The 27437-nt window shown below is 44.6% G+C and overlaps 2 protein-coding genes across 2 annotated transcripts in view; both read right to left on the bottom strand.

Moving 5' to 3' along the window:
* Positions 1 to 318: 318 nt before the first annotated feature.
* galnt11 (UDP-N-acetyl-alpha-D-galactosamine:polypeptide N-acetylgalactosaminyltransferase 11 (GalNAc-T11)) lies at positions 319 to 12496 on the bottom strand. Its single transcript, XM_085469106.1, has 12 exons — positions 12148 to 12496; positions 9068 to 9321; positions 8411 to 8534; positions 7957 to 8123; positions 7751 to 7876; positions 4522 to 4771; positions 4328 to 4445; positions 4023 to 4175; positions 3725 to 3940; positions 3533 to 3637; positions 2922 to 3059; positions 319 to 2832 (listed from the first exon to the last, which is right to left on the bottom strand). The coding sequence occupies exons 2-12, from the start codon at positions 9288 to 9290 to the stop codon at positions 2698 to 2700; spliced, it is 1755 nt and encodes a 584-aa protein (XP_085325232.1). The 5' UTR covers positions 9291 to 9321; positions 12148 to 12496; the 3' UTR covers positions 319 to 2697.
* A 7836-nt stretch (positions 12497 to 20332) lies between these two features.
* The window catches only part of LOC146702423 (NLR family CARD domain-containing protein 3-like), a 36916-nt gene continuing 29811 nt past the window's right edge, over positions 20333 to 27437 (bottom strand). The window contains exon 10 of the mRNA XM_085468924.1: positions 20333 to 20628. Within this exon, the coding sequence (XP_085325050.1) occupies positions 20613 to 20628 (16 nt within the window). The 3' untranslated portion in view covers positions 20333 to 20612. The remainder of the gene's footprint in view (positions 20629 to 27437) is intronic.

Genomic DNA, 27437 nt, shown 5'->3' with positions numbered 1-27437 from the left:
AGCGGCGGTCCCCTCGCCGTGTATCACTGTGGGGGACGAGGACCCTACAATCCTCCAGCTAAGTTTGACTTCTCCGTGAGTTTCCCTTTGATGACTCGCACTGTTAGAGCTGCACGACGGTTATTTTGGGCACAGACGCACAGAGGTTAGCCTTCATAGACTATGGGCACATTTACTGTAAACCGACACACGGGCCAGTGTTTAAGGTTAAAGGTCGGAGAGCTGCAGTCAGCTGAGACTGACGGAGTCAGCTGATGACGACACGCGTCCCACTGAAGACGTCCAGATGAGCACAAGACTTTTTCAGGATCATTTACAGTCATTTAAGATACCTTTATTAGTCCCACACATGGGAAATTTGTTGTTAAGGCTGCCGACCATTGCCAGCGCCATCTTACCCTTCTGACCTTACATACATTACACAAACATCACATGGGGAAGACAGGTCAGAGAGGTATAACAATGGAAAATGCACAACATGAGGAAAGACAAGGAGACAAAAATAACTCCCCTAGACTGACCTCCAACAGGGAGATCAGTTTGAGAACAGAAAAAAAAAAACACCTCAGCACATGAATCATCACATCTCACAACATAGAAGACATGAGCTTCGAAGGCGTTTGGAGGGGGTGAGTGTAGGTCTGTGTCAGTGTACATGCGTATGTGTGTGTGTTCAACCAAGAGAAAGTGTCCCTTCACCCGATTAGGCAAAAGTCAGTCTTCGGTCGATGCGGGTGGCCTTAAATGAGGAGGGAGAAAGTCATAACACAGTCTTGTTATCTAAGGGAGAATTGTTATTCCCGTCAGCTTTTGCCTTGAGCATCCAACTGGCGCCACATGAAATGAAGATGGTAGCTGTTTTGGTTAGTGCGAACAAACTGCTTCAAATTTTACAGTTGTCTAATGTCCGTCACTGGTCACAAGTCTGGAGCCGTGAGCCTCTCCACGATGTTATCCATCCATGCCGAGATGTTATCCATTTTGCTCATAGGGCATGAGTGTTCACGACAGCCGTGAGCCTCTCCGAGATGTTGTCAGATGTTGTCAGTCGGTCTCAGTACTCACAGCAGCCCAAACTTCTCCAAGATGTCATTCGTGCTACACCTGATGAGCCCATTCTGAGAAGCCACAGCTCGCTCCATCTTTCCAATCAACAAAGCAGGCAGCCTTGTGGGGATTTGAACAGCCGTTTCCGCTTTCTTTATCCTTCAATAAGCCGGGGCCAATCAGCAAGAACCCTGTTATCATGGTTCCAAAAAGGTGTCTTCAATGTCTTGTCACGGGCTCTCCCGAACCCAGGCTTCTCGTCGAGGGTGTCAATTGCATTCAGGGACCAGTTGATCAAATCCATAATTCTTTAGGTTTTTAGAGAACAAGTCTGGGAGACTCTCTTAGGGTTAGAGAATAAGCGAGACTATACAAAAGACATGAGAAGCCAAGCAGGAAAGATAAGTGAGAGGGAGAAGGAGAAAGTGCGACCGCCTCCGTCAAGAGCCAAAAGCAGTTTGGTTGTCAATGGTGACCTCGCAGCCCGAGCTCACCATTGACAACACTGCAGCTGCTACGATGGGTGTTTACGCCATCGGCCATGTTATGTGCATGCCTCCTCCCAGCTACTGCAGAACGAGCTGAGCCAGCGGGCCGTCTTCACTGAACTGTGTTTACATCATTCACACTAACCAATCACACCCTGCTGCTGTCTCACGTTTGGCCACTAGATGTCACTGAAACGCAGCTCTCAGCGTGTGACTCTAGAGGGCGCAGTTGAGCAGTGGCAGGTTTAATCAAACAAACAGTAACATTTCAGTAAATTTGTATAAATATTAATCTGCACATTCACGGATATTTCTCCTGTAGCTGTAGATTTCAAACAGTCAAAATTTAAAAATAAAGGTTCACATCCTCACTTTTTATTCTACAAACTCACATTTACAACATTCTGACCTTCACGGTTAACGAAGGATAACGAGCGAGGCGCCTCTGTGACAGCATAGCGGCACTTCGTGTTCTGGGGGAACAACCGGCTCGAGGAAATTGGCTGCGACGCCCACTGTGGATTACCCTGACGGTAAGTAAGCTCCGCCTTCCTTCCTATCATCGGTGGCATCAGAACTGATCTCACGTGCATGCTCGCACCAACTTCATTGAGGAAGCTCCTCATTAGAAATAACTGCAGATATGGTTCTGGTGCATGAGCAGCGGGTCAGCATCATCAGGGTTCCACGGGGAGACACGAGAGCAGTGGCGACGCTCCGAGTCCTTCAGTGAGTGAGTGTTCGGTTTTATTCCAGCTCTCTGCAGCTAACGGCCCTCTGAAGCAAAACTTTTGGACTTACAGCAACCTTTGACCTGAGGAGGACGGGAAGTGCTGTCGCTGCTTTAGAAGCACTTCCTGTGTGAACGCGATAAAAACCCTACAGAAAAGCCTGCAGTGCTTCTCTGAGGACGGAGATGCCTCAGAGGTCACATGATGAAGCCAGACCAAGTAAACATCAGATCACTGATCAGATTAAATCAGTCGCCAGACTCCAGGACTTTCCAGGTCCTTAAAAGGACCTTGAAGAAGTTCCAGGCGTGCCTGGGCATGGCGAAGTTCTTCTGCGACTGAAACATCAAACTTAAAATGAAAAACACGAAACATTAAATGAGCAGGTGAGAATCGGAGATCATTCCATCCACGGCACCGCGGCGTCCTCCTCAGGCCTCCAGCTGCCACTGCTGTGTCTGCGAGCCATCGCATATCGCCATGGAGACGTAACCTTTCTGTCCTATTGGCTGGGAGACAGCTGCAAGACACTGACCGACAGAGACCTGGTAGATCCGGTTGGACTTCTACAGGAAACACAGAAGGACACGTGACACTGACTCCTCCTCCTGATGACAGTAAACCCCACCCACACTGTGAGGACTGTGTGTCTCACCCCCAGGCTCCACTGCTGCGACCCCCCCGAGCCGTGACACTTCATCAGCCTCGGGGGGTCAAAGGTCCTGACCTCTGACACGTCCAGACACAGCAGACCTGCCAGGATCAGCTGACCCTCCTCGTCGTACGCCCAGTCCTGCACACGTAAAGGGTTAAAGGTTAAAGGTCACGGTGAAGACAGACGCTTTTATTGTGATAAACAATTGTGTTTATTAAAAACGTGCGGTCAGCGAAGTCGCTGACTCGTTTATGAAGCCGTGACGTGCAGGTCGGGACAGTCCGCATCTTCAGGGGCGGAGCCCAGCAAAGACTCGAAGCCTGATTGGATAGAGGTGTGTGAGAAACAACCTTCAGCTGACCTCTGGGCTTTGAAACATCATTGGAGTCAGAGGCTTTTCATTGGCTAATGACTCGTCAATCATAGGTCGTTAGCGAATGACTGCGAGCCTTTACTGTCACGTCTGCTGTGAAGATGTTACCATGGTTACATCTATATTTTACGTTTGTGTAAACGTGTACTTTAGCTCCGCCCGTGCCGCCACCAGGAATCACAAATCTCTGCGGTGATTCGGTAAACCGATGTTGCGTGTGGTCATGTGATCGGCTCACCTGCTCGGGGTCTTGGGGGTCACACGGTCGCAGAACGACGGCGCCGCCCTTCTGACTGACCCGGCCCTGGGCTACCAGACAGCGTCCGATGGCGAGGTTCCGTAGCTGGAAGATGGCGGACACAGAGGACGGAAACATGAAGGTAGTTCATGTGACAGGGGGCAGACACGAACGTGTGGTGAGTTAAGGTACCCGTCCTCGCTGCAGGACTTTGGGCCGCTTCAGGCCCTTGTTGATGAACAGCGGCTGCTGCTTGTTGCCGTTGGCGGCGGTCTGCATCTCAGGGTAGACTGTGTCCAGGTACCAGCTGAATGAGTGGCACTGCAGCCGCTTCCTCAACGCCACGCGCTCGCCGATGTCGCCGTAACTCCGGTTGCGCAGCTCTGGACGCAAAGAGAGATACTGCTCCTGATTGGATGAGAGAGGCACAGGAAATGAGGCCACCGTGCCGGCATCCAGAGAGTGCGCACGTGTTTGTGTGTGTGTTTACCTTGTACCCGTCCATCCACACGTGTGCCAGCCGCAGGGAATTATGGGCCATGGTGTCATGGCCGCCCGGCGAGCCATAGGGCCGCCGTTTCCTGAAGATATGGCCAACCCTGGAGCACGGGATGATGAAGAGCTGACCACCGCACATCCAGATCTGAGCGAGACAGCGAGAAGGTGTAGCAGCAGCTGCTCTCCCCTCTTCCCACCACTTCCTCTCTATGCGCTAAGCTAACTGCTAACTGAAAGAAATGTGCGACTGCTCCTTTAATGACCCCTTCACTGACCGTCAGTAAAACAGAGTCTCACCCTGAAGGAGATTTCCAGGTTCTCTCCCCCCCAGATGTCCATGCCGGCGTCGTATTGGCCGAGCTCGTTAAAGTACTTCCTGTTCATAGCGAACAGCCCGCCTGCCATGGTGGGGGACCTGAGGGGGAGCAGAGCAAGGGGGGAGGAGTTAGAGGTCAGACCAAAACTGTACCTCGAGGCTGTTAAGACATCACCTGATGGGTCCGGAAGCTCCCTCAGGCCCGCGGAGCTCGGAGGGGGGCACGGGGTCCCACTTGAAGTGCAGCCCCCAGTTGAAGCCGCCCCTGACGATGGGGGAGGGCGAGTAGGCGAGCGTGTCGGCGGAGATGATGTCGATGACGGGGCAGACGACAGTGCGGCGGTCCTTCTGGATGGGCGCCAGCAGCGGCTGCAGCCATGCCTGGTTCACCTCGCAGTGGCTGTCCAGGAACACGAGCACCTCACCTGGACGCGCACACAGGTGAATCAGACTGCGATCTGACCTAACCTGATCAGAAGGCCCCGCCCCCTCAGAGGCTTGTGAAGGCTCCTAAAAACACTGAACACTGAATTCAAAGCTTAACAGGTGAGACCAAATACTTCTGTCCACATGGTTACAGAGCTGTGCAAAAGTCTTGAGCCGCCTGTCATTTCCTTATAGTTTTCCTGTATTTTTGAAGTGCTCTTGAGCAACAGATCTCTGGCTTTCTGGAGCTCTTTCTCATCTTTGGCTGCTTTTCCTTGTTCCGGAACATCCTTCAGGAAGCTCGGCGAACTATTCCTGAGGGTCCAGAGATGACACAGAGCTGCTCAGAAGGATGACGCTCTGTCCCCAAACACTGGTTTTACACGTGTATGTGCAGACGTTGATTCTGACTGATTTACACGCACGTTTACACGTTTCAATAAATCGCTGCACATTTTTCTCATTTAAAAATATGAGGGGAGGCTCGAGACTTGTGCACAGACCTGTGCGCATACAACACCAGACTCTGGCTTTCATACGGTTATTGGAGGAAGAGAGAGAGTAGGGCTGAACGATTATGGAAAATAATCTAATTGCGATTTTTTGCCCCAATATTGCGATTGCGATGCGATATGCGATTATTTTTTAAGGTCTTTGTCTTCTGTATTATTAAACAAAGACAAGCAATACATCATATAGTATGGCCAATACTATATTACATTAATTTTAAACTGTTCTTTCCTGGAAGACAGACCTCTGTTATGATGACATGAGGTGATGCATGAATTGATGACTGACATTTTTATTTAACTTCTTCAATCACAACAGTATATTTGAACATACACAATAGTTTATTTTTAGCTTACAAACATCTGAGCATAAAGTGCTGACAAGGAACCCTGGTGTAAACATTAAAATGAAAGTCAGTACAATGTGCAGATTGCAGAAATATACATAAAAAAAATCAGTGGCTTTACCACACTCAGTTTTTCGACATCTGTGAACTACTAGACAGTCATTCAATTAAAAAATAATATTAAATAAATAAAACTAATAAATAAAAAATACACACATCTTACTGATCTCTGCAGTCAGTAACATTACACATAAAGTGCAAACATAATCCGGTTGTTCAGTGATGACGCGACGAATCCTACTTCCGGGCCTAAAGTAGTTAGTAGTAGTCTGCGTTTAATATGGCTTTTGTGTTGTTAACATGTTTAATGTTTTGTATTTTCTTCTATTTGATCTCAAAAAGCTCCTAAAACAGTCAGTGATCCCTGTTGACCTCCCTCGGCTTTTATTACCGCTAATCATTTATTTAAGCTCAGTTTTTAAAACCTTAGGATGTAACTACAGCCCAGCCCATGCAGCAGTATAGGAATGACAAACCTCGTATTGTGGATGGATTATCTCAGTTGTTCTCCTGGCTGAAGTTTGGTCCTTTTACAGCATCCTGCCATGCGATTACATTTGTTCCTGACCACCGAGAACACTCACGGTAACTTTTATCGAGTGGAAAAAAAAGTTAGCTTGTTTATATTATGCTAACATAGCTGTGTCGCTAGCGGTCACGTAGCACATCATTATATACCAGCTAGCCAAACTTCAGTAACCCTACAAACGTTACTGCTGTTTAGTTTTCTGTCTTCATTTATGCTGGAAGTGATAACAGAGCTGTACGTTTTAATTTGTTTCCAAAACCCTGCAGTCAGGACATGCTATATTGTATTTAGATAGAAGCTAGCGAGCTAACTCCCTGCTAACTTCTAACTCCGTTAAATGTCATAAATTCCGTTTTCATGGATGCCTGGATGTTAAACTCAATTGTTACACCTGGTAGAGCAGAACGCTGATCATTTTATTAAAGATGAAAGACTTTAGACAGTTTTTCAACTCTCAGTAATGCCACAGTGATCGTTTGATATATGGACCTGCAGCGGAGTTTAGACCCAGACACGGCTAGTGACGTCAGACTGAACAACCGGATAGCAATTGTATAAACACACACACAAACACGCCTTTAAAATTTAAAGGCGTGAAATTGGACGGTCTAGTTCTGATTAGCGTCACCGCTGTCTCGGTGGAGTTTAATAAACTCGGCCGTCTGCTTCTTGCTATCTAAAATATAACCAGACACTGGTGTAAATTCTCGACTGTCTCATACTTCTGTTTAATCAGTTTTCTGTTTGACGTTTAGTCAGCTGTGTGAAAACCAAGGAGGAACCCACCCGGGGGATTAATAAAGTTTTATTTTATCTAATCTAATAACTTTAATCTCAGCCAAACCGATTTACTCACGAACAAACAAAACACTGAAAAAAGCCCAACAATAACATTTTTAGGTTGTCTAAGTGACTTATATATTACGTTTAACCCGAGCAGCGAAACTCCGCGGTGATCTGAAAATGATGTGCTGGGAGTTGTGCCGCTCTCGGCCGCATCAGTAACCCTCGAGCTCCCGGCTAGCTGTCGAGCTGGTGGGTAGCAGACGCCTCTGAAAACGTCGAAGCACTTTTGCAAATATGGGATATCTTGATAAACCGAGCAGATATTTGATGTTTACACAGCTACTTTCTCGCCTGAAAATATGTTAAAAGTTTATTTTGTGACCCAGAAAGATTAGTATGAGTAATTTTAAAACTTAGTAGCGGCCGCCATTGCTGGAAACTGGAGTTTGGCTGGGCCGCGCTATGAATTCTGGGATATGGTAGTAATTTGGACAGCCTTCGGCGCGTCGCTGTGACGTAATCGGTCTACAAATGCGGCCTCAGGAGGATGCAGCCCATGAATTTGGACATGTCCAGAGTATAATCGCAGCCTTTGCGGTTAGAAAATTGCACTTGATCATGTTGCGATATTATCGCAAATGCAATATATCGTTCAGCCCTAAGAGAGAGGCCTAAAGAGGTAAAGGAGGGTTCTTCGTCCTCCAGGAAACAAGAACAGAGCAAGGAAAGCAGGTGACGAGGAGGCACCTGTAGCGTGTGAGGCTCCAATCATGCGTCCTCTGATGAGTCCTTCCCTCCTCTGGTTCCTCACTAGATGGACTTTTCCCTGAAACTCCGCCCTGACGTAGCGGTCCAGCTCGTCCTTCAGCTCCTCTGCACACAAACAAAAATCCGCCATGAGCCACGGGCCAAGCCCCGCACCAATCGAATTGCAGCAACTGGTTCGCGATTACCCAGCTCGCTGTGGTCGTCCACCAGGATGATCTCGTGCAGCAGGTAGGGCGGCGTGCGGTCCAGCACGCTGTGCACGGTCCTGAGCAGGGCGGAGAGCGCCTCGTTGAAGAAACAGATTACGACGCTGGCAGAAGGTAGAGCCACAGGATAGGACTTCTCCCGACACCTGAGAGAGAGGCATCATGGGTAAACAACAGGGCTCGCCTACACATCGCACGACGCCACAGCGAGTTGCAGGTACACGTGACTACAGTCGGCTTCAGGTGATCCGGACAGTGACCTCAGAACAACCGCCGGGTCACCGCCGACACCTGCACGCTGCTACGGGGCGCTTCACGTTTTTATGGTCGTTACACCTGAACGAGCTCACTCTACAGAAAACACAAAGTTAACTCAGATTTACTGGAAGACAGAGACACAAAGGCCCCAGTGTGCCCAGTATCAGCTTCTTACTGGGTGTCTCTGGTGTCGGGCAACTGGCGGTGGAAGCCCAGCCTGTTGGAGATGAGGACGTTGAAGGCGTGACGGTGGTAGCCGCTGTCCCGAACCTCTTGATCCGCCTCGTTGAAGATCATCCCTGCAGACGGACACAGAGGCTGACACATCACATCATCTCTCACACACACACACACACACACACACACCTTTAATTTTAAATATGTTTATATTGTCTATTCTGTAAAATAGTCAGATCGTCTATTCTCATTTAACTCACTTAATGTACAGAATTCACCTGCTTGCTGCTACTGCTGCACATTCACCTAATGTATGTGTGTAATATATATATATATATAAAATGTTCTTCCTCTACCCCCCCATTTTTGCACAAGTTGAGGAGCGTGTCAGGTTACATTTCGCTGTGTGTTACACTTGTATAACTATGCATGTGACAAGTAAAGAACCTTGAACACACTGAGGTGTTAATCGTGACATCATCAGAGACTTGGCCCTGCCCCCATTTGCCAGTTATCATTCATTTAGTCTGACAGACCTCTGGTTTACAAAGACTCTGAAAACAGGTCATCACTGACACGCTCTCAGGCCCCACCCCTTACTCCACCCATCACTGCCGCTCTCCCAGCAGTACCTGAACGCACCACGGGCACTCACCCATCTCTGGTGAAAGTTCCACTCCATTACTTGGCAGCAGAGGCCGACGCCCCCCTCTACGATCGGCCACACCTCCAGTGATTGGCTGCCCGAGGTGCCTCAAGGGAGTCCTGCCACGGTCAGGCTCCGCCCCCATGGAAAAATACAGGAAGAGCAGGAAGGACCAGGTGGCCGAGGTGACGAGGCAGCCATAACAGAAGTACCGCAGCGTGACAGTGGTCATGGCGGGCGAGCAAGCATGGCCTTACATTACACTGTAGTGAGACAAAGAGAGAGTTCATCAGTCACAGACTGTGTCCCAATCCAGCGACCGCACGCTTTGTAGTGTGCATGTGGAGAACGATTACGTCACAGCGATGCGACGAAGAGTGTCCCAATACAAAGTGTACTCCAAATGCGGTCGACAAATGCACCCTTCATTTGCCCAAATTAGAAGTGTGGCCCGGTGTACACTTCGGGGTACCATATATCCCACAATTCATAGCGCGGCGGTGGGTGTGGACATTTTGTTCGGAAAAAAACGGCGGATGGCTGAAGCAGAGCGGCCGAAGAGCAAACTTTTAAAAATAAGTACTGAATATTATGTCACTTATTTATGCGCAAATGTTTAATAATGAAGAACATTAAAACATGACTGTTGGCCACATGCCGGCAAAGTTATGTGACATTAGTGACGTTTGTACTAACTTGGTTTTAAAGCCTTTACTTTAAAATATACGCCGTTCAATAGTCGACCTTAATCTGACAGAGAATGTGATGATTTTGTGGATAATTAAAGTCAGTCATATATCCACAAACACAACAAGCTGAAAGTCAGTGATGCTGCTCGGTTTGCAGTCCTGAATATCACGGCACAAGCAGGATTCACCGCACTGTTAATGTTAGCTATGTTATATTGCTGCCTCTGTTCGGTGGTGTCGAGCCAAACGCACTTTAACGTGTGTTTGAACGAGCTGACGGTTCACTCGTTAAGCTGAAAGAAAGATGCTTTAATCACAGCAGTCACATTGTAATGTAAGTCACATAATTTGTGTGGCATCTTATTGAATGCAGAACAGCTGATTGTTCTGTAAAAAGTTTGAAATGGTTATTAAAAAAAAAGGTAAATGGCTGCAAATAACTTGTGCGTATGATTTTAAAATTGACAATTTATATTTGCATTTAAAGTTATGAAATATGATTCATTAAACATGTTTGTGGTTGTCACATATACATATATGACTGTGTGGCCACTACCAGCTCCACCACCATCATCAAGTTTGCTGACGACACCGTCGTGGTGGGCCTGATCTCTGATAACAACGAGACGGCCTACCTGAAGGAGATTAGGAATCTGGAGAACTGGTGCCAGAGGAACAACCTCCTTCTAAACGTCAGTAAGACAAAGGAGCTGATAGTGGACTTCAGCACTAAGCAGGAGAGGAACTACCAGACCCCCGTCATCAACGAGTGCCCAGTGGAGAGAGTGGACAGCTTCAAATACCTCGGAGTTCACATCACGCAGGACCTGTCATGGTCCTGTCACATCAACACCGTGGTGAAAAAGGCCCGACAGCGTCTCTACCACCTCAGACGCTTGAGAGACTTCCAACTGCCCTCCAAGGTGCTCAGGAACTTTTACTCCTGCACCATAGAGAGCATCCTGGCGGGAAACATCTTAACCTGGTTCGGGAACAGCACCATGCAGGACAGACGAGCTCTACAGAGGGTTGTGCGGTCAGCTGAGCGCACCATCCGCTCCGAGCTCCCTGACCTGCACTCAATCTACAGCAGGCGGTGCTGGACCAAGGCCAGGAAGATGGTGAAGGACCTCAGCCATCCCAACAACAGACTGTTCTCTCTGCTGAGGTCAGGAAAGCGATTCCGCTCCCTGAAGACCAACACAGAGAGACTGAGGAGGAGCTTCTTCCCGCAGGCGATACGGTCTCTCAATCACACCACCACACAGTACTGACCCACACATATGGTTCTTACACACACACTGGACTTTCTGGACTTTGGTTTTGCACAACACTGGTCACTATATTCTTCATTTCCGGTTAATACTTGTACAGCTGCTGTTATTGTGTATATATTTATTTATATTTAGATTTCTTCATACATTCTTATATAGTTCTATATTGTGTATTTTGTTGTACAGTTATTTTATTTTCAACTTTAATTTATATATTTATCTTTATCTTATTCTTCCTAGTTAAATTTACCCTTTTTAATTTTTCATATTTATTTCCTATCTTATTCATAGCCTTTTCCTTTTTTGTTTTCTTTAGGTCACGAGCAGTTGTCCAAGCATTTCACTACATATCGTACTGTGTATGACTGTGTACGTGACAAATAAAATTTGAATTTGAATTTGTTACAGAAAAAATATCACTTTTTCTACTCTGATTTTATGTTTTCTGTCTGATTTTAGATCAATTGTGTTAATACAGTATGTCAGAATGAAAACATGACTGTAAATTCAGACACGTGAGGCAGTGCTGAAAAGGATGATACCAAACGAGGCAAAGTAAATCGTTTTTAAAGGTGAAATGTAGAGGAAACATCAAAAGTAGTTAAAATGTCCAATTATACCCTGGATCCCAGAGGTTACAAAAAATAATAAAATAAAAATTTAAGTAACGCAATAGTTACTTTTCAAGTAATTAATTACTTTTAGAATCTTGTAACTCAGTTACTACCTCAGTTACCTTTTTGAAGTAGTAACTAGTAACTATAATTAATTACTTTTTCAAAGTAACTTGGACAACACTGGGGGTCAGAGGTCACAGCCTGAACCTCCAATCAGCTCTCAGGTCGACTGATCACAAGGTTAATCAATTTTCAATGAGTAACCTGGAACTGCTGCTGGCGTCAGCACACCTGAGGACAGGTGTCCTGTGTCGGCAGCTCAATCATTCACCTGAACTCGTGACTGACACAGACAGAAGAGCAGCTCCGACCAGAGTACATTCAGAAATCCTCTGATTTAAGGGGCTCAAACACACACTCCTCCACACTGAAAGTTCGGCTTCAGCTCACCTGTTAGAGACTATGCGCACACACGCGCGCACAGTGAGAAGCAACTGACCCGAGCTCACCTTTAGTCATCCTACTGCTTCACAGAGGCTCCATCTGTCCGTGCGGCTCTCTGGGCTTCAGCAGCAGGAGGTGCAGCGGCTCCCAACGCGAGCCACAGCAGCACAGTGTCCGATAATGGAAGCCGCTCTCTTGGCCCCGCTAGCCGAGCACGGAGGCTGAGAGTAGCGTTAGCAGCTCGCTGTGACCCTGAAGTTCTCTCCGTGGATTTTACACGGCGTCCCACGCGGTATACTCACCGGCACACTGAGCTGCTTGCTCGGCGGCACTCTGGCCGACGGTCAGCCTGCTGGTCAGTTAGCCGCTGAGGCTAAAGTGAGCCGCAGAGAAAACAGAGACACGTGACTTCCGCTCTGCTCCTTCACCATAAGACACACCGCTGCCAAAGAAAAGGCTGTGAACGCTTTCAAAGTAAAACAGGCTGTATCCCAATTCAGGGTCTGCAGCCTTAACGGTCCACAAGGGCCGCGTACTCAAAGCCCGCTAAGGCATGCGAAATGGGATGGTCTAGCCTCCATCGCGTTCACAATCTTTTTTCCATTTGTTTGTTTTTATATGAGCTTTGTGTGATTTGATAAGCTTCTGAGGCTGAGACCACAGGACTGTAAAAACATGATTGTTGGGCTTCATTTCTGTACTGAACAGTGTTGGTCAAGTTACTTGAAAAAAGTAACTTGAGGGGGGGGCCACAGGCCACCCCCCAAACCAGACTGGCCACCCCAGGTGCCACCCCAAAGGCAAAACAATAAAATTCAATCAAATATCAAATGTCCGATTATGTTTTCACGGTGACGCTCAGATATCCGAGTGTAAGTGAATGCAGCATCGCTTCTGCGCTATGCGCATCACGTTAGCAAAGGTAGGAGAGCCAAGCGCGAAAGACGCACTGCAGGAAACAATTTTTCGGTGAAAGAAAATGAGGACAGAATAAATGTCCCGGTAAGTAATATCAAGTTTGTTGAGTTTAGTAAACTTCGGTGAAATTAGAATACCAAGGAAAAAAATAACACTTAAAGAATTATTGCAGCTGTGGAATATTTCAGACAGTATGCTACTGAGGGCAGCTAACATAAGAGTTATGAGTTATAAGATATAATCTAAGTCGTAACATTGCTGTATGGAGCTGCAGATTTGGTTGCAGGTTAACATAGCTGGACTGGCCATCGGGCATACCGGGCATATCCCCAGTGACTTATTTTTTATTTTTTTTGTAACGGCATGAACAATGAGAGGTGGTGGATTGGCCAGATGCAGGTCGATGTGTAGAAATAACTCCGTTGTTTGGTGGTGGCTATGACGGAGCTTCCACAGAGGCAACAGGTGGATGAGGGAAGGGGAGGCAGGAGGAGAGACCCGAAGCAGCCACCAGTCCGAGTGTCAGGTGAACTGAACTTCAGGTAAGAAGTTATGACCTGCAGTCTATCTGGGTCAGATATAAACTAAGTTTAGGTGGAGTTTATTTTCATGTTGCTGACTTTTTACTGTCAGTTGCAATAACTCGTACTGCGTTCTAGCCAGCTTGACGGAGTTTTTATACAGCTGGGTGGTGCTATGATGTTACTGATAGTGAACTTTATTTTATTCATAAGGTTAGTAGAGTTGCCAACGGCTCCTTAAAAAAATGGAATGGTCCCTCATTCAGAGAAAATATTACACGTTTCGTATTGAGCTGAGAAGAGACGCAGTTTGTCCCGGACTTTAGCTAGAATGGAAAAAAGACACAAAGCTGGATTTATTCTGTCTTTATGCTGCACAGCTGCCTCTTCTCTCATTCTCTCCCCCTCCCTCTCCTGTTGCTACTTCAATCATGAAACTGATCAATGATCAGCTGATCGGCTTTTCTCTCTTGTTTATCGCCCACTTTGCGCCAGAAAGAGGAAACCAGCAGATGTTGCGCTAAACAACAGCAGCACGTTTAAGCTTGATCGGCTGTTGTTAGAATGTATTTAATATTAATTTCTAGTATCAGCTGATGTTTGCTGGAGCCACAGCTGTAAAGCTGCTGGTCATGATGTCTGTTTAGATATGTGGTGAGAGGGAAACATGAAACCAGGAGATGTCCTTACTGAACCATCAGAGCTGAACAGGTGATGGAGAAACAGGTTTACCTTTTAGGTGACATGAATGAGTTGAAGGGAAGTTATGAACTGTTTCTGAGAGACAAATAACACCAGGATCCTTTTTTATGTAGCAGACAGCTGGTAACTGTGCAGGGGCGGGTCTAGCAAAGTTTTGCCAGGGGGCCAGGTAGGGCATTAACAGGGAAAGGTGGGCACAAAGAAATACTTTTCTTTCTTATTCTCATTTAAAATACCTAGTTTTTATTAAATAATTATCTAAATCTTACAACCAAAGTTTTTATCTGACGTAAAATGTATAGAAATCATACATATACCAACAAGACTGTACATCACTGTCACAACAGGGTTTGTTTTCAGTCAAAGTCTTTATGGCTTTACTACCTGGTGGGTCGGTCTGTAGTAAAAATGCCCAATTTTTTTGTCCCAGTCCAGCCCTGCAGGTTAATACTGGCAGTGTCACCATGCCAGCTGACTGTATTTTATCATCAGCCAGTGTTGTTCTTTATCAATATTACCAAAGTTTACGATAAGGCAGCATAGAAAGTATTTACTTGCTTTCAGGTTTCATTCAAATGTTAGTCTTTTCAGTTGTTTCCCCACTTTTTTCCTGTTTCAAAATCAAACACCAGTTTGTGAGAAGATTATCTTCTTTTTTTAACAGGCAGATAAAGTTTTGCATTGGCTAATTTGTCAATTGTTTGTTACAAATGTTCGTATTTTAATTTTCAAAAATGTTTTTGCCCAAAACATATGTGCACTATATGTCAGTAAAAATACTATGCAAATATTGATGTCCTTGACTGCTGAGTAAACACTGACAAAGCACTGATTGTATCTCTTGTACTTTATCAACGCAGTATCTAAAAACTTTGCACCGTAGTGGTTAAAATCTCATTCTAATAAGAGTTAAAAGTGCATTTGGTTATTAGGTTTATAGGATTATTGAATTATGGTTAAGGGTTGGTAGAATTTTTTTTTAAAACATTATCTGCCAATTAAATCTGCCACCCTTCTCCAAATCTGTGCCCCTACCTGGCCCCCCCAACAAAAATTTTCTAGACACGCCACTGGTGGTGCGCTCTTCCCCGGCTCCTTGGAACGAACGTGGATCTGTACCTTGTCATGCCTTTTATCCGTGCTCTCCGGAGCCCAGCTGTGAAAGATTTTCCCTCATCTTCGTCGGCGCGGTGTGAACCTACAGAACTTGTGGCCGCTGCGTCGGGTCTCGCTGTCAGCCACGAACACGCTGACCTCCACCAGGTTTGGATTGGTGAACACTAGATCGCTGAGTAATAAAACTTTTATTTTAAGGGATTTATTTATAACCTAAGGACTGGATTTCCTCTGTATAACTGAGACATGGTTGAGGGCCGGTGAGTCCAGCGTTTTCACAGATCTCTTACCTGATGACTGCTGCTTTTTAAACTCTCCTCGAATATCAGGCAGAGGAGGACTAGTGGTTGTTTTTAAGAAGCAGTATAAATGTAAACCACTGCCATTATCAACCTCACCTAGTAGCTTTGAACTGAGCATGTTTGAGCTAGGTCGCTCTCACACAGTGCTCTGTGCTGTGGTTTACAGACTCCGCAAATACAATAAGGAGGTCTTAAATGACTTTTCTGATCTGTTGGCTGAAATTATGCCAAAATATGATCATGGCATATGGCAAAGGACTTTTTAAATCTTATTGACTCTTTTGCTCTTGTGCAACCTGTGTCTGTGCCTACACAAAAATATGGGCACACGTTGGACCTTGTTTTAACTCACAATTTACCTGTCTCTAACTTAGAGGTTTGTGATGTTGTATGGTCAGACCATAGGCCTGTCTTGTTTGAGGTTTTCCTTCCTTGTACCAAAGTTAATCTTCCTCCTGTTGCTGCTAGGAGCTGTCGTATTTTTAACCCTTCCTCTGCTGGACAGTTCTCTAATGTTTTTAATCCAAACGGCGGCCTTCCTGATTTCATATGCAATGATACAGAAGAGCTGAGTACGTGGTTTTACTCTGTCTGCCAAACTGCTTTAGATTCAGTGGCCCCCTTTAAGCTTAGGCAAGTAAAAGCCAAATCTGAACCCTGGCTGAATGAAGACACCCGGGCTGCCAGAAGAAAGTGTAGGAGAGCTGAACGTAAATGGAAGAAGGATCAACTTCAGGTGTCATACCAAATGTTACAAGACTACTGGAATTCTTACCAGAAAATTGTAAAAGATGCTAAGAGGAAACATTTTGCTGCTATTATTCAGGCAAATTGTCGTAAGCCTCATGTCTTATTCAAGACTATTGACATGGTCCTTCATGCTCCACAGACTGCTGGTGTCGAGTCCTCTCAGGAAATTTGTGAAAACTTCCTGCACTTTTTTATTGATAAAGTGCTATCTGTCAAAGCACAGACTTCCCAGTCCGTTCTCGACCCTTCTACCCCTGTCCCTAGTTCTGCTGTCTTTGACAGGTTCGAGCCAGTTTCCTTGCTCTGCCTGCAGGAGTTGGTTGCTCACATGAAGCCCTCAGCTTCCCCTCATGATGCTCTCCCTCCTCGATTTTTCAAAGAGGTTTTTCTCACTATAGCATCAGCTGTACAATCCATTGTAAATAGTAGTCTGTCCTCTGGTGTTGTACCTGTCAATCTCAAACATGCGGTGATTCAGCCTCTACTCAAGAAACCTGCTCTTGATCCTGATATTATTGCGAATTACAGACCTATTTCCAAACTGCCTTTTATCTCAAAGATTCTTGAAAAGGTAGTTTACAAGCAATTAATGTCCTTCCTAGAAGAACACGGTATTTTAGAAGTTTTCCAATCTGGTTTTAAAGCTTTACATAGTACCGAATCTGCCCTTTTAAGAGTTTTTAATGATGTGTTTTTGGCAAATGACTCAGGTGACTGTGTTATTATTGTGCTGTTAGATTTAACTGCTGCTTTTGATACAGTGGATCATAATATTTTAATTTCCCGTTTAGAGCAGTTGGTGGGTATGCGGAGTACCGCACTGCAGTGGCTCAGATCCTATTTGGCAGAGCGAACTTTCTCTGTGAAACTCGGGGAGTTTGTATCCTCTGCTGCTTCTCTTCAATGTGGGGTCCCACAGGGTTCAGTTTTAGGCCCGCTTCTTTTCTCTCTATATCTCCGACCCCTTGGGTCTATTTTCAGGAAACATGGGATTTCTTTCCACTGCTACGTCGATGACTCCCAGATTTATTTCCCACTTAAAAAGATAAATGGCTTCTCAGTAGATGCTCAGATGCCTTGATGAAATAAGGGCCTGGATGGCTTTGAACTTTTTACATTTTAATGAACAGAAAACAGAAGTGATGGTTTTTGGTGGCGCTTCTGAGGCCACTATTATAGATCTTGGTTCACTGGCACAGTATGTTAAACCAGTCATCACTAATCTGGGAGTTAAAATAGAGGCAAATCTTAAACTTGAAAGCCAGGTCAGAGCTGTTGTAAGATCTAGCTTTTTTCATTTGAGGGAATTAGCCAAAATAAAACCCATCTTATCGAAACAGCATTTTGAGACAGTAATCCACGCCTTTGTTACTTCTAGGCTGGATTATTGTAACGCACTTTATTTTGGGGTTAGTGATGCGTCCATTAGTAACAACAATCAGCGAAGACTAGTAAGAACAACTAGTAAGTACTAGTAACAAGTGAAAACCAGCGATGACTAGTAACAACAAGTAACAACAACCAGCGACAACTAGTAAGAACTACTAGTAAAAACCAGCAACGACTAGTAACAACTGTTACGGATTCAAATATTGGGGATGGATACAAGAGGAAAAACCACAATAACAACACTGGTCCGGCCGGGTTGAGTCAAACGATGATTTTAATGATCACACGCGTGGGAGATGGACACCGTACGCAGACAGCATCAGATCTCAATATGGTGGAGCATTGATCAAACTCTTATAGCCTCTAGTGGCCCCCACCTTATCATAAAAGCCTAAACATTCACATGCTTTCTCTCACACGGCGCCTAAGCTACGACCTTGGCTCCCTGTTTATCTGCTCCTGCTGAGATGGGGCAGAAAACTCCAGCATGTTCTGTTCTCTTCTAATCAGACAAATAAGTCGATGACTTTCTGCAAACAGTATTTCTTATAACTCAGCAGTATAATGCATCATAAAACAATACCATTCATTCACAATAAATCAGCAGTCTAATGTAATGCAAATCAGTTTAACAAATGCAATAGTTATCACCTTCTAATTCAGGAGAATGATGCAAACTAAAACTACATAATAATTCACAATCTTTAATTAGGGGTCTAACATGGCATAAAATAATATTATAATCCCACACAACAACCAGTGATGACTAGTGACAACTAGTAGCCAATGTTCCCTCTAATTTTTCATGTGTGAGCGAATATGCAAACTCCCTGAGCGGTCCCTTGGACCACTGTGAGCAACAAGCAGACGTGTGCACTGTGGTCACACCAGAATCGAATCCATTACAAATTACAGCATTTACATTTATGTTAGACTACTTTTAATTAACTGCTTTAGCCCACTTACAATGAAAATTAAAAAAAAAAAAAACTTTCTTTTTTTTGTATAAAGCTCTGACTTGTATTATGAGTCTGTGGTCTGGGAGAGAGTCCTGTAACTCTCTGTCTGCAAAATACAGATATACAGGGAGTGCAGAATTATTAGGCAAATGAGTATTTTGTCCACATCATCCTCTTCATGCATGTTGTCTTACTCCAAGCTGTATAGGCTCGAAAGCCTACTACCAATTAAGCATATTAGGTGATGTGCAACTCTGTAATGAGAAGGGGTGTGGTCTAATGACATCAACACCCTGTATCAGGTGTGCATAATTATTAGGCAACGTCCTCTCGTTTGGCAAAATGGGTCAAAAGAAGGACTTGACAGGCTCAGAAAAGTCAAAAATAGTGAGATATCTTGCAGAGGGATGCAGCAGTCTCAAAATTGCAAAGCTTCTGAAGCGTGATCATCGAACAATCAAGCGTTTCATTCAAAATAGTCAACAGGGTCGCAAGAAGCGTGTGGAAAAACCAAGGCACCAAATAACTGCCCATGAACTGAGAAAAGTCAAGCGTGCAGCTGCCAAGATGCCACTTGCCACCAGTTTGGCCATATTTCAGAGCTGCAACATCACTGGAGTGCCCAAAAGCACAAGGTGTGCAATACTCAGAGACATGGCCAAGGTAAGAAAGGCTGAAAGACGACCACCACTGAACAAGACACACAAGCTGAAACGTCAAGACTGGGCCAAGAAATATCTCAAGACTGGTTTTTCTAAGGTTTTATGGACTGATGAAATGAGAGTGAGTCTTGATGGGCCAGATGGATGGGCCCGTGGCTGGATTGGTAAAGGGCAGAGAGCTCCAGCCCGACGCCAGCAAGGTGGAGGTGGAGTACTGGTTTGGGCTGGTATCATCAAAGATGAGCTTGTGGGGCCTTTTCGGGTTGAGGATGGAGTCAAGCTCAACTCCCAGTCCTACTGCCAGTTTCTGGAAGACACCTTCTTCAAGCAGTGGTACAGGAAGAAGTCTGCATCCTTCAAGAAAAACATGATTTTCATGCAGGACAATGCTCCATCACACGCGTCCAAGTACTCCACAGCGTGGCTGGCAAGAAAGGGTATAAAAGAAGAAAAACTAATGACATGGCCTCCTTGTTCACCTGATCTGAACCCCATTGAGAACCTGTGGTCCATCATCAAATGTGAGATTTACAAGGAGGGAAAACAGTACACCTCTCTGAACAGTGTCTGGGAGGCTGTGGTTGCTGCTGCACGCAATGTTGATGGTGAACAGATCAAAACACTGACAGAATCCATGGATGGCAGGCTTTTGAGTGTCCTTGCAAAGAAAGGTGGCTATATTGGTGGCTGATTTGTTTTTGTTTTGTTTTTGAATGTCAGAAATGTATATTTGTGAATGTGGAGATGTTATATTGGTGTCACTGGTAAAAATAAATAATTGAAATGGGTATATATTTGTTTTTTGTTAAGTTGCCTAATAATTATGCACAGTAATAGTCACCTGCACACACAGATATCCCCCTAAAATAGCTAAAACTAAAAACAAACTAAAAACTACTTCCAAAAACATTCAGCTTTGATATTAATGAGTTTTTTTGGGTTCATTGGGAACATGGTTGTTGTTCAATAATAACATTATTCCTCAAAAATACAACTTGCCTAATAATTCTGCACTCCCTGTATAATGACCAATGTTAGGCAATTAATTTTATAGTTACTTCTTCCAAAAAGTAACTGAGTTATGCAAACAACAAAGTTTTTTGCAGCTGTTTACCTAAAAATCACTATAACAGGGCTCTAAACACAAGCTGCTGCTGTTTCAACCTCTCTGGATCACCAGGACACAGCTCATCTTCTCTCAGTGAGCCAGTCTATGGATACCCCCACCTGCAAGAGAGAAAGAAGAGCAGAGGAGATAAATGAGTGTTTCCAGAGACTCTTCATCAGCTGTCAGTCAGTCCCACCAAGCTCTTGGTGGTGCTGTCACTTGGTGTTCGCTTCAGATACCTTCTGTTTTCATAGTATAATCTTCATGTGCTCAATCCGAAGCACACTCTCTGTGTACTCACTCCCTAATTTATAGCCGAAGTACTCACTCACTGTGTCTCTACTGTTTCGCTTGCTTAGTTTAGCTCGTAGCCAACTCGCTAGCAGCATGGCCTATTCACCTGTCCCTTCACCTGTCCTCCTCCACGAGGAGGTGGAACAGCTGTAATTTTTAAAAAGACATTTTTATGCCAGATGATCTCTTCAAGCTGTTAGAATTCTTTTGAGATGATCATGATAAAAATTGCAAGTGATCAGTCCATGGACAGTATCTTAATTTATCATCCACCTGGGTCTGCTGCATCTTTTCTGGCAGACTTGCAAGAAATTTTTTAACTTCCACTAATAAACTGGGAAAGGTTATCATTGTTAGAGACTTCAACATTCATGCAGAAGACTCATCAAATAGTAGAGTTGGATGTCTCGATACCGGTCTTGGTCTCGTCTCGAGACCACTTTTACGTGGTCTTGGTCTCGTCTTGGTCTCGACGGACTTTTGTCTTGGTCTCGGTCTTGGTCTCGCTGTTTTGGTCTTGCGTTCTCAAATCGACATAGTGTTCGGGAGATTTGGAGTCAACCATCAGCGGAGCGGGGGGGGGGGTGGCTTACTGGGCTTAAGCCCGGGTCATTTTTTCAGAAGCATGGGGTCTTTTGGAGTGTAATTTGTTAGTTAGATGCCTGACTGACAACTGTATAAAACAAAAACAACACACGAAGCACAGAGCGCACCGTTGTAAATTCCCCCTAATTGTGGTATGATCCGAGCTCAGGCACTGGGCGACTGAGCACAGCACCCATGTGAGCGAGGGGGGAGAAGCTGCTGCCTGCGAGTTTGCTGCAGACAGAGGAGAGCTTAAGTTTGACCAGGTACCAAAGCAAATCATTCGTACTGAACTAATAATGTAAATATGACGGTGTATCACAAAAGATTGATATCAAACTGATCACTTGGTTGCGTTACTTGCTCTTCGAGTGAATCAACAAATGGATAAATAAAAAGCCGAACAGCAATGCTGATTTTTTAGAGAGTCTTAGCTTACATTTCATATTTTCAGTTGTTTCCCTCCACGGCTAAACAAACTCTCTAAATCGGTTTCAGTTGTGTACTGATGTACACAACAATGGACATAAGGAGCTTCTTTCAAAGAAAAAACTCAGATGTTATTTTATATATTATGCTTTGGATGTTGTTTAGTATATCTATGCAAAACAAGAGGAATTTCAATACACAGCAGTATATTCACAGTTGAAACCAGATATTTACATACACTTTAGGGAAAACATTTTTTTACTGTACAACATCAGTTTAGAGTAAACTTGTTTTGTTTTGGATAAATAAATATTGAAATATCTTTTGAATTAGTTAAATGTCAGAATAAAGAGAGACAGAGATGTCTAAGTTTTGTCACTTTCATCAAATTTAGGAGTACATATACACTAAGTTTGTTAATTAATATGAAAACTCCAGACGATTCCATTCTGAGCTGAAGAAGCTTCTGATAGGTTAGTAGAGTCCATGTGAGTAAACTGGTGGCACAGCTGTGGATGCATATAAGGCAAAACACAGAGGCTGTTTCTTTAACATGGGAAAATCAAGAGATGTCAACCAAAACACCAGGAAAATAACTGTGGAGCTCCATAAGTGTGGCTCAATTTTGAATACAATTTGGTGCCATTTGCAATTAAGAAATACAGACAGTTTCTCTCTTTACTCTTAAAGTTAACAAATATGTTTTTTATATTTATCAATCTAAAAGAATAAACATTTAGTCTGATTTGATGTTACAATTAAAAAAGTGTTTGTGTTTTTATCTGAAGAGTACATAAATATGTGGTTTCAACTGTATATTTGATGATGTTGGTGTTTGGCTTGATTGTCAGCACAAAGAGGGAGAGAGAGGAAGAGAGAGGGAGAGAGAGAATGACGACAGAACAGAGATGAACAAGAGCAGGTGAGACACACATGTTAGTCAAATGGTTGTTTGCCAAAACTCATCAGAACATGTATCTAGTACCTAGTGTTTCTTTTTAGATACCATTTGTTACTTTTCAAATTCTATATTTATTAAGTTATGCAGCTTGTTTGCACAACAAGGCTAAATAATTATATAAACTTTTCTCAATCTAAATATTGTACTTTGGTAGAATTAAAAAAATAAGTGTAGTGCAGGTCTATGATGATTTTTAGTGCTACTATCTTTTAGTTCTGATTCTGGTTCTGTCTTGGTTACTGTTGTAGTCCTGTTTTAATTCCGGATCAGTTCTGGGTCTGGTTGAATTCGGGTTTAGTCCCTGTGTCTTGATACAGGCCCGACTTTGTTCTGCCTTGCTGCTTAATTAAAAAACTAGTTTAAGGTGTCCTGCATATGTATATAGAATAGCATCTGGCTGCAGTTTAAAGATTTTTTTTGTCTCGGTCTTGGTCTCGTCTCGACTCGGTCTTGGTCTCGTCTCAACTTGGTCTTGGTCTTGTCTTGGTCTCGATACCCTCTGGTCTTGGTCTTGTCTTGGTCTCGGATTAGGCGGTCTTGACTACAAGTCTATCAAATAGTACCACTAAGAGGTTCCTGAGCATCATGGACTCTTAATTTTGTTCAGCATGTATCAGGCCCTCCTCACACTGCTGGGCACACTCTGGACTTGGTCTTCACTTATGGCATTTCCCTTGACCACTTGAATTTAAATGATGTTGTTTTTAGCAACCATAAGTCAGTCTCTTTTAATGTGTCTCTTCCCCAAGATTTTATTAGGTGCAGGCGCTTTATTGATGGCTCTGTTATTTCTAAATTTTCTTCCCTTTTTGATCCTAAGACTTCTTTTGACGATGTTGAGCACCATACTAACTCTTTTAATGAACACTGTCTTGCTATTCTCAATCAGGTTGCTCCTTTTAAAACTAGGCATTGCTCTATTAGTTCCCTGGTTAAATAATCAGTCTCGTGGTCTTCGACGCTCCTGACGAAAAGCAGAGCATCTCTGGAAGTCCACCGGCCTGGTTGTCTATCGTGGGCACTTCATAGATCTTCTTCACTTATATAACGAATCCATGAAATAGGCTAGATCCTCTTATTTCAATAATCTTATAAATCATCATAAGAATAACCCAAGAATTCTGTTTGATGAGATGAGATGATGAGATAGCCTTTATTTGTCAGTTGCAAGTCTTTTGCCCACAACCGAGATGACAGACCTTGCTGACCGTACATACAATACAAACATCACATTGGGGAGACAGGTCAGGCTAGGTAGCGAGGAAAAAAGCATCGAAATGTGCAACACAAAAGGATAATACAGGAATGCACAGATATCAACACACCATAACACAATAAACACAGACAAGCAACATGGGAAAGAGTTCCAGTGTGTACATCTGATCTGGGACCGCTGCAATCTTCGACTGTGCCTCCAGCTGACCCGATGTCTACATCAGAGGGGAGGTAACCGTTGGAGGTGGCCTTGGATAGGGAGGGTGATGCATCAGTGAGTGCTTATCAGTATCAGTATATGTATGTGTGTGGATGTCCATAGTTCAGCTGAGACAGTGTCCTTCGCCCTGCCAGGCTAAGTAAACAGTCTTCCAGCCAAGCCAGGTGGCCTTGCATGGAATGGGAAGGAACAGACTCAACACAGTCATCATCAGGGAGTTTTTGTTCAGCTCCAGCCTTGAGCCCACAGCTGGCACTGAAGGGGTAGCCGCATTATTATGGTAACTTTTCTTTTGCAAACAACTCATGAGAATTTCAAGCTGTTTTTAACACTCCGACACTGGTCTCTCAATCTCCCGTTAATAGCTGCGATTTTCTCCGTGATGTTATTAGCCGTCGATTCTGTGGTCTTGTCAGAGGTGTGGACTCGAGTCACATGACTTGGACTCAAGTCAGACTCGAGTCATTAATTTTATGACTTTAGACTTGACTGGAGACTGAACTGAGGGTGGCACTGGAGACTGAACTGAGGGTGGCACTGGAGACTGAACTGAAGGGGACACTGGAGACTGAACTGAAGGAGGCACAGGAGACTGAACTGAAGGAGGCACAGGAGACTGAGCTGAGAGGAGCACTGGCTGCGGGGGAGCTAACCAAGCTGAGAGTGGCTGCGGGGGAGCTAACCGAGCTGAGAGTGGCTGCGGGGGAGCTAACCGAGCTGAGAGTGGCTGCGGGGGAGCTAACTTAGCTGCCGGTAGCTGCACAGGCGATAAGCAGCTCGCGTTGACATCCGCCACACAAAACGCAGCCCCTGAATGAACAGTCATGCAGTCCGAAAATGAAAAAGAGTCCTCACTCACCACAGCCGGCGATTTAGAAGCCCGAACGTCCGGCTGTGGGGTGGCGCGCTTGCGGCGCGATCGGCGTTTCCTCCCCGCAGACGGCTCCGACGGGCCGGGCAAGATCACATCCGGCGAGTCGGGCAGCGAGGCAGGAGTGGCTGAGAGAAGGTGCGGTGTGAGCCGGAGAAAAGCCTGCATGGTCGGAGGAAGCGACTGCAGAAGCCATGGCAGGCCAGAAAAGAGCCGTTGTAGCCGACTTTCCACGGCACGACGAAGCTCCTCTGGAGGGTTCTCCAGCCATAGCCCGAGGAGAATCTCCACATTGTACACAATGTCGTCCTGGAGCTCCTCGGACGGATTCACTGCCGCTGGGTCCATGGTGGCTGGTTCGTACTGTCACGGTTTGCCGGGGCAAGCCGTGTGGAATATGAAATAGGACCCAAAATGCGGCAGCTCTGGTGCAGATGAGTGTTTATTTACAGGGGTGTGAGTACAAACAGCGGTGGCGACAAAACATGAAACCGGAAACCTAAACTGGGTAAACTAATAAGACAAACCAGAATGAGGATGCAGGGAGGTCCGGAGAAATACATACAGGGAGAGCGAGGGTAAACAACACAGACGAACCAGCGATTACCAAGACAGAAAATACAACTTAAATACACTCAGAGAACACAGGGAGATTACACACAGGTGGGAGACACAGCTGGGAGTGATTAACATGACGAGACCAGGGAGGCAAACTGAAAACACTCACATAAGACGCAGACCTTCACAATAAAACAGGAACACACGGGGGGGAACAGGGTAAACACCAATTAGAGAACAGAACCAAAATCGCGAAGAGAAAACACAAAACGCTGGGTCAAAAGGACCCAGGATCATGACAGTTATAGGATTATGTCGTTGAAGAGAAATTGTTCGAGCCATGTTTCCGAAGTAACAAAGAGGCGACGGATGGCCTGGATTGCAGCCATTCAAAGATCAAATATAACGTCCCAGAACACTCCAGCTCACAGGTTAGTCTGCTCCAAGCATTTACACGAAGGTCAGTCTGCTGTTGTAGTTAATGCGTCATTTTTCTTAACATAATTGGTGATATAGGTTACAAGCAAGTCTGGCGCTGAACAGAAATTGTCGCGCTATGCTCCTTTATTTATTGTGCATAAATAGTGAATTGTCCTGACACAATATTGCGTTTCGCTTCTGTTATTATGGTACATTGACAAAAACATATACTTTTATTCACAGGATAAAACAGGTTTTTTGTATCACTAATTGTCCAGTACGATTACAGCATACAATATTATTGTCACTGCTACATTTCTGTGATGGGTACCAGAAATTATTTCCACTACTAATTAATTACCGTTGAGCTCAAAGGTCCTATTAATAAACGGTTAAGGAATGTGTATTTATGACGACAATTTGTGAGACTGGTAAACTTATGATACGTACGATGGTCTTTACTTTCTACACGGTGCATTTCAAGGTCCTGCACCCATCCGTCGGTAAACTGTACCTGGGCTTGTTGCAGTGACCTGAAGTTACTAAACTTCATGAGTGTATGCACTCACTCCAAGAACCGTATGATTATAAATATGCATATAAATATGCTACGATGAGATAGCTGACTTCATCTAACTAGCAAATGTTGTCCAGGCTACGTTGGTGATGCAGTTTTTTTTAATGTGTATGATATTTTTGTCATGCGATTTTAAAGCTGGTCCTACAACCGCATCCAAGAATAACATGCAGCTTATCTCAGAACTGTCGGTGAAAATTATTCTTGGAGCTAGGTTTAATTGAGCTGCATTTTAAAGAGGTGCAATTTCACAATTTGTTTATATTTTCTAAGTTCACTATTTTGTCATGTGTTGAGAAAAACAGATTTTAAAATTACATGGTCTAATATTTACATTTAGCATAACTGCAACATTATTTTTTCGTTGTTTTTTTTTTAAAGACTCGAAAGGACTTGAAATTCAAAGTTTCAGACTTGTGACTTGACTCGGACTTTTACACCAGTGACTTGAGACTCGACTCTGACTTGCCTGACATTACTTGAGACTTGACTTGAGACTTGAGGATAAAGACTTGAGACTTACTTGAGACTTGCAAAACAATGACTTGGTCCCACCTCTGGGTCTTGTCGCTCTTTTTTTGCTCACATAGCAGATTCGGAGACCTCACGACCGCAGCCAACTGATCCGCGATGTAATCCAGCTTCCGCCCAGAGATGTTGTTGTGAGTTGATTCTTTCCTGATGTAATCCAACATACATACGCTCAAAGGTGTTATTCTGAGCATTCACTGCAGTCGTAAGCGCCTCCAAGCTCTTAACCATGCTGCCTTCAGTGAGCCCTTTCTGAGAAGTCGTACC

The sequence above is a fragment of the Copadichromis virginalis genome, linkage group LG9 (assembly GCF_057382275.1).
Source record: "Copadichromis virginalis isolate Kocher_CV1m ecotype Utaka linkage group LG9, C_Virginalis_male_GT1.1, whole genome shotgun sequence".
NCBI lineage: Eukaryota > Metazoa > Chordata > Actinopteri > Cichliformes > Cichlidae > Copadichromis > Copadichromis virginalis.
This window is presented reverse-complemented; position numbering and strand designations above follow the sequence as displayed.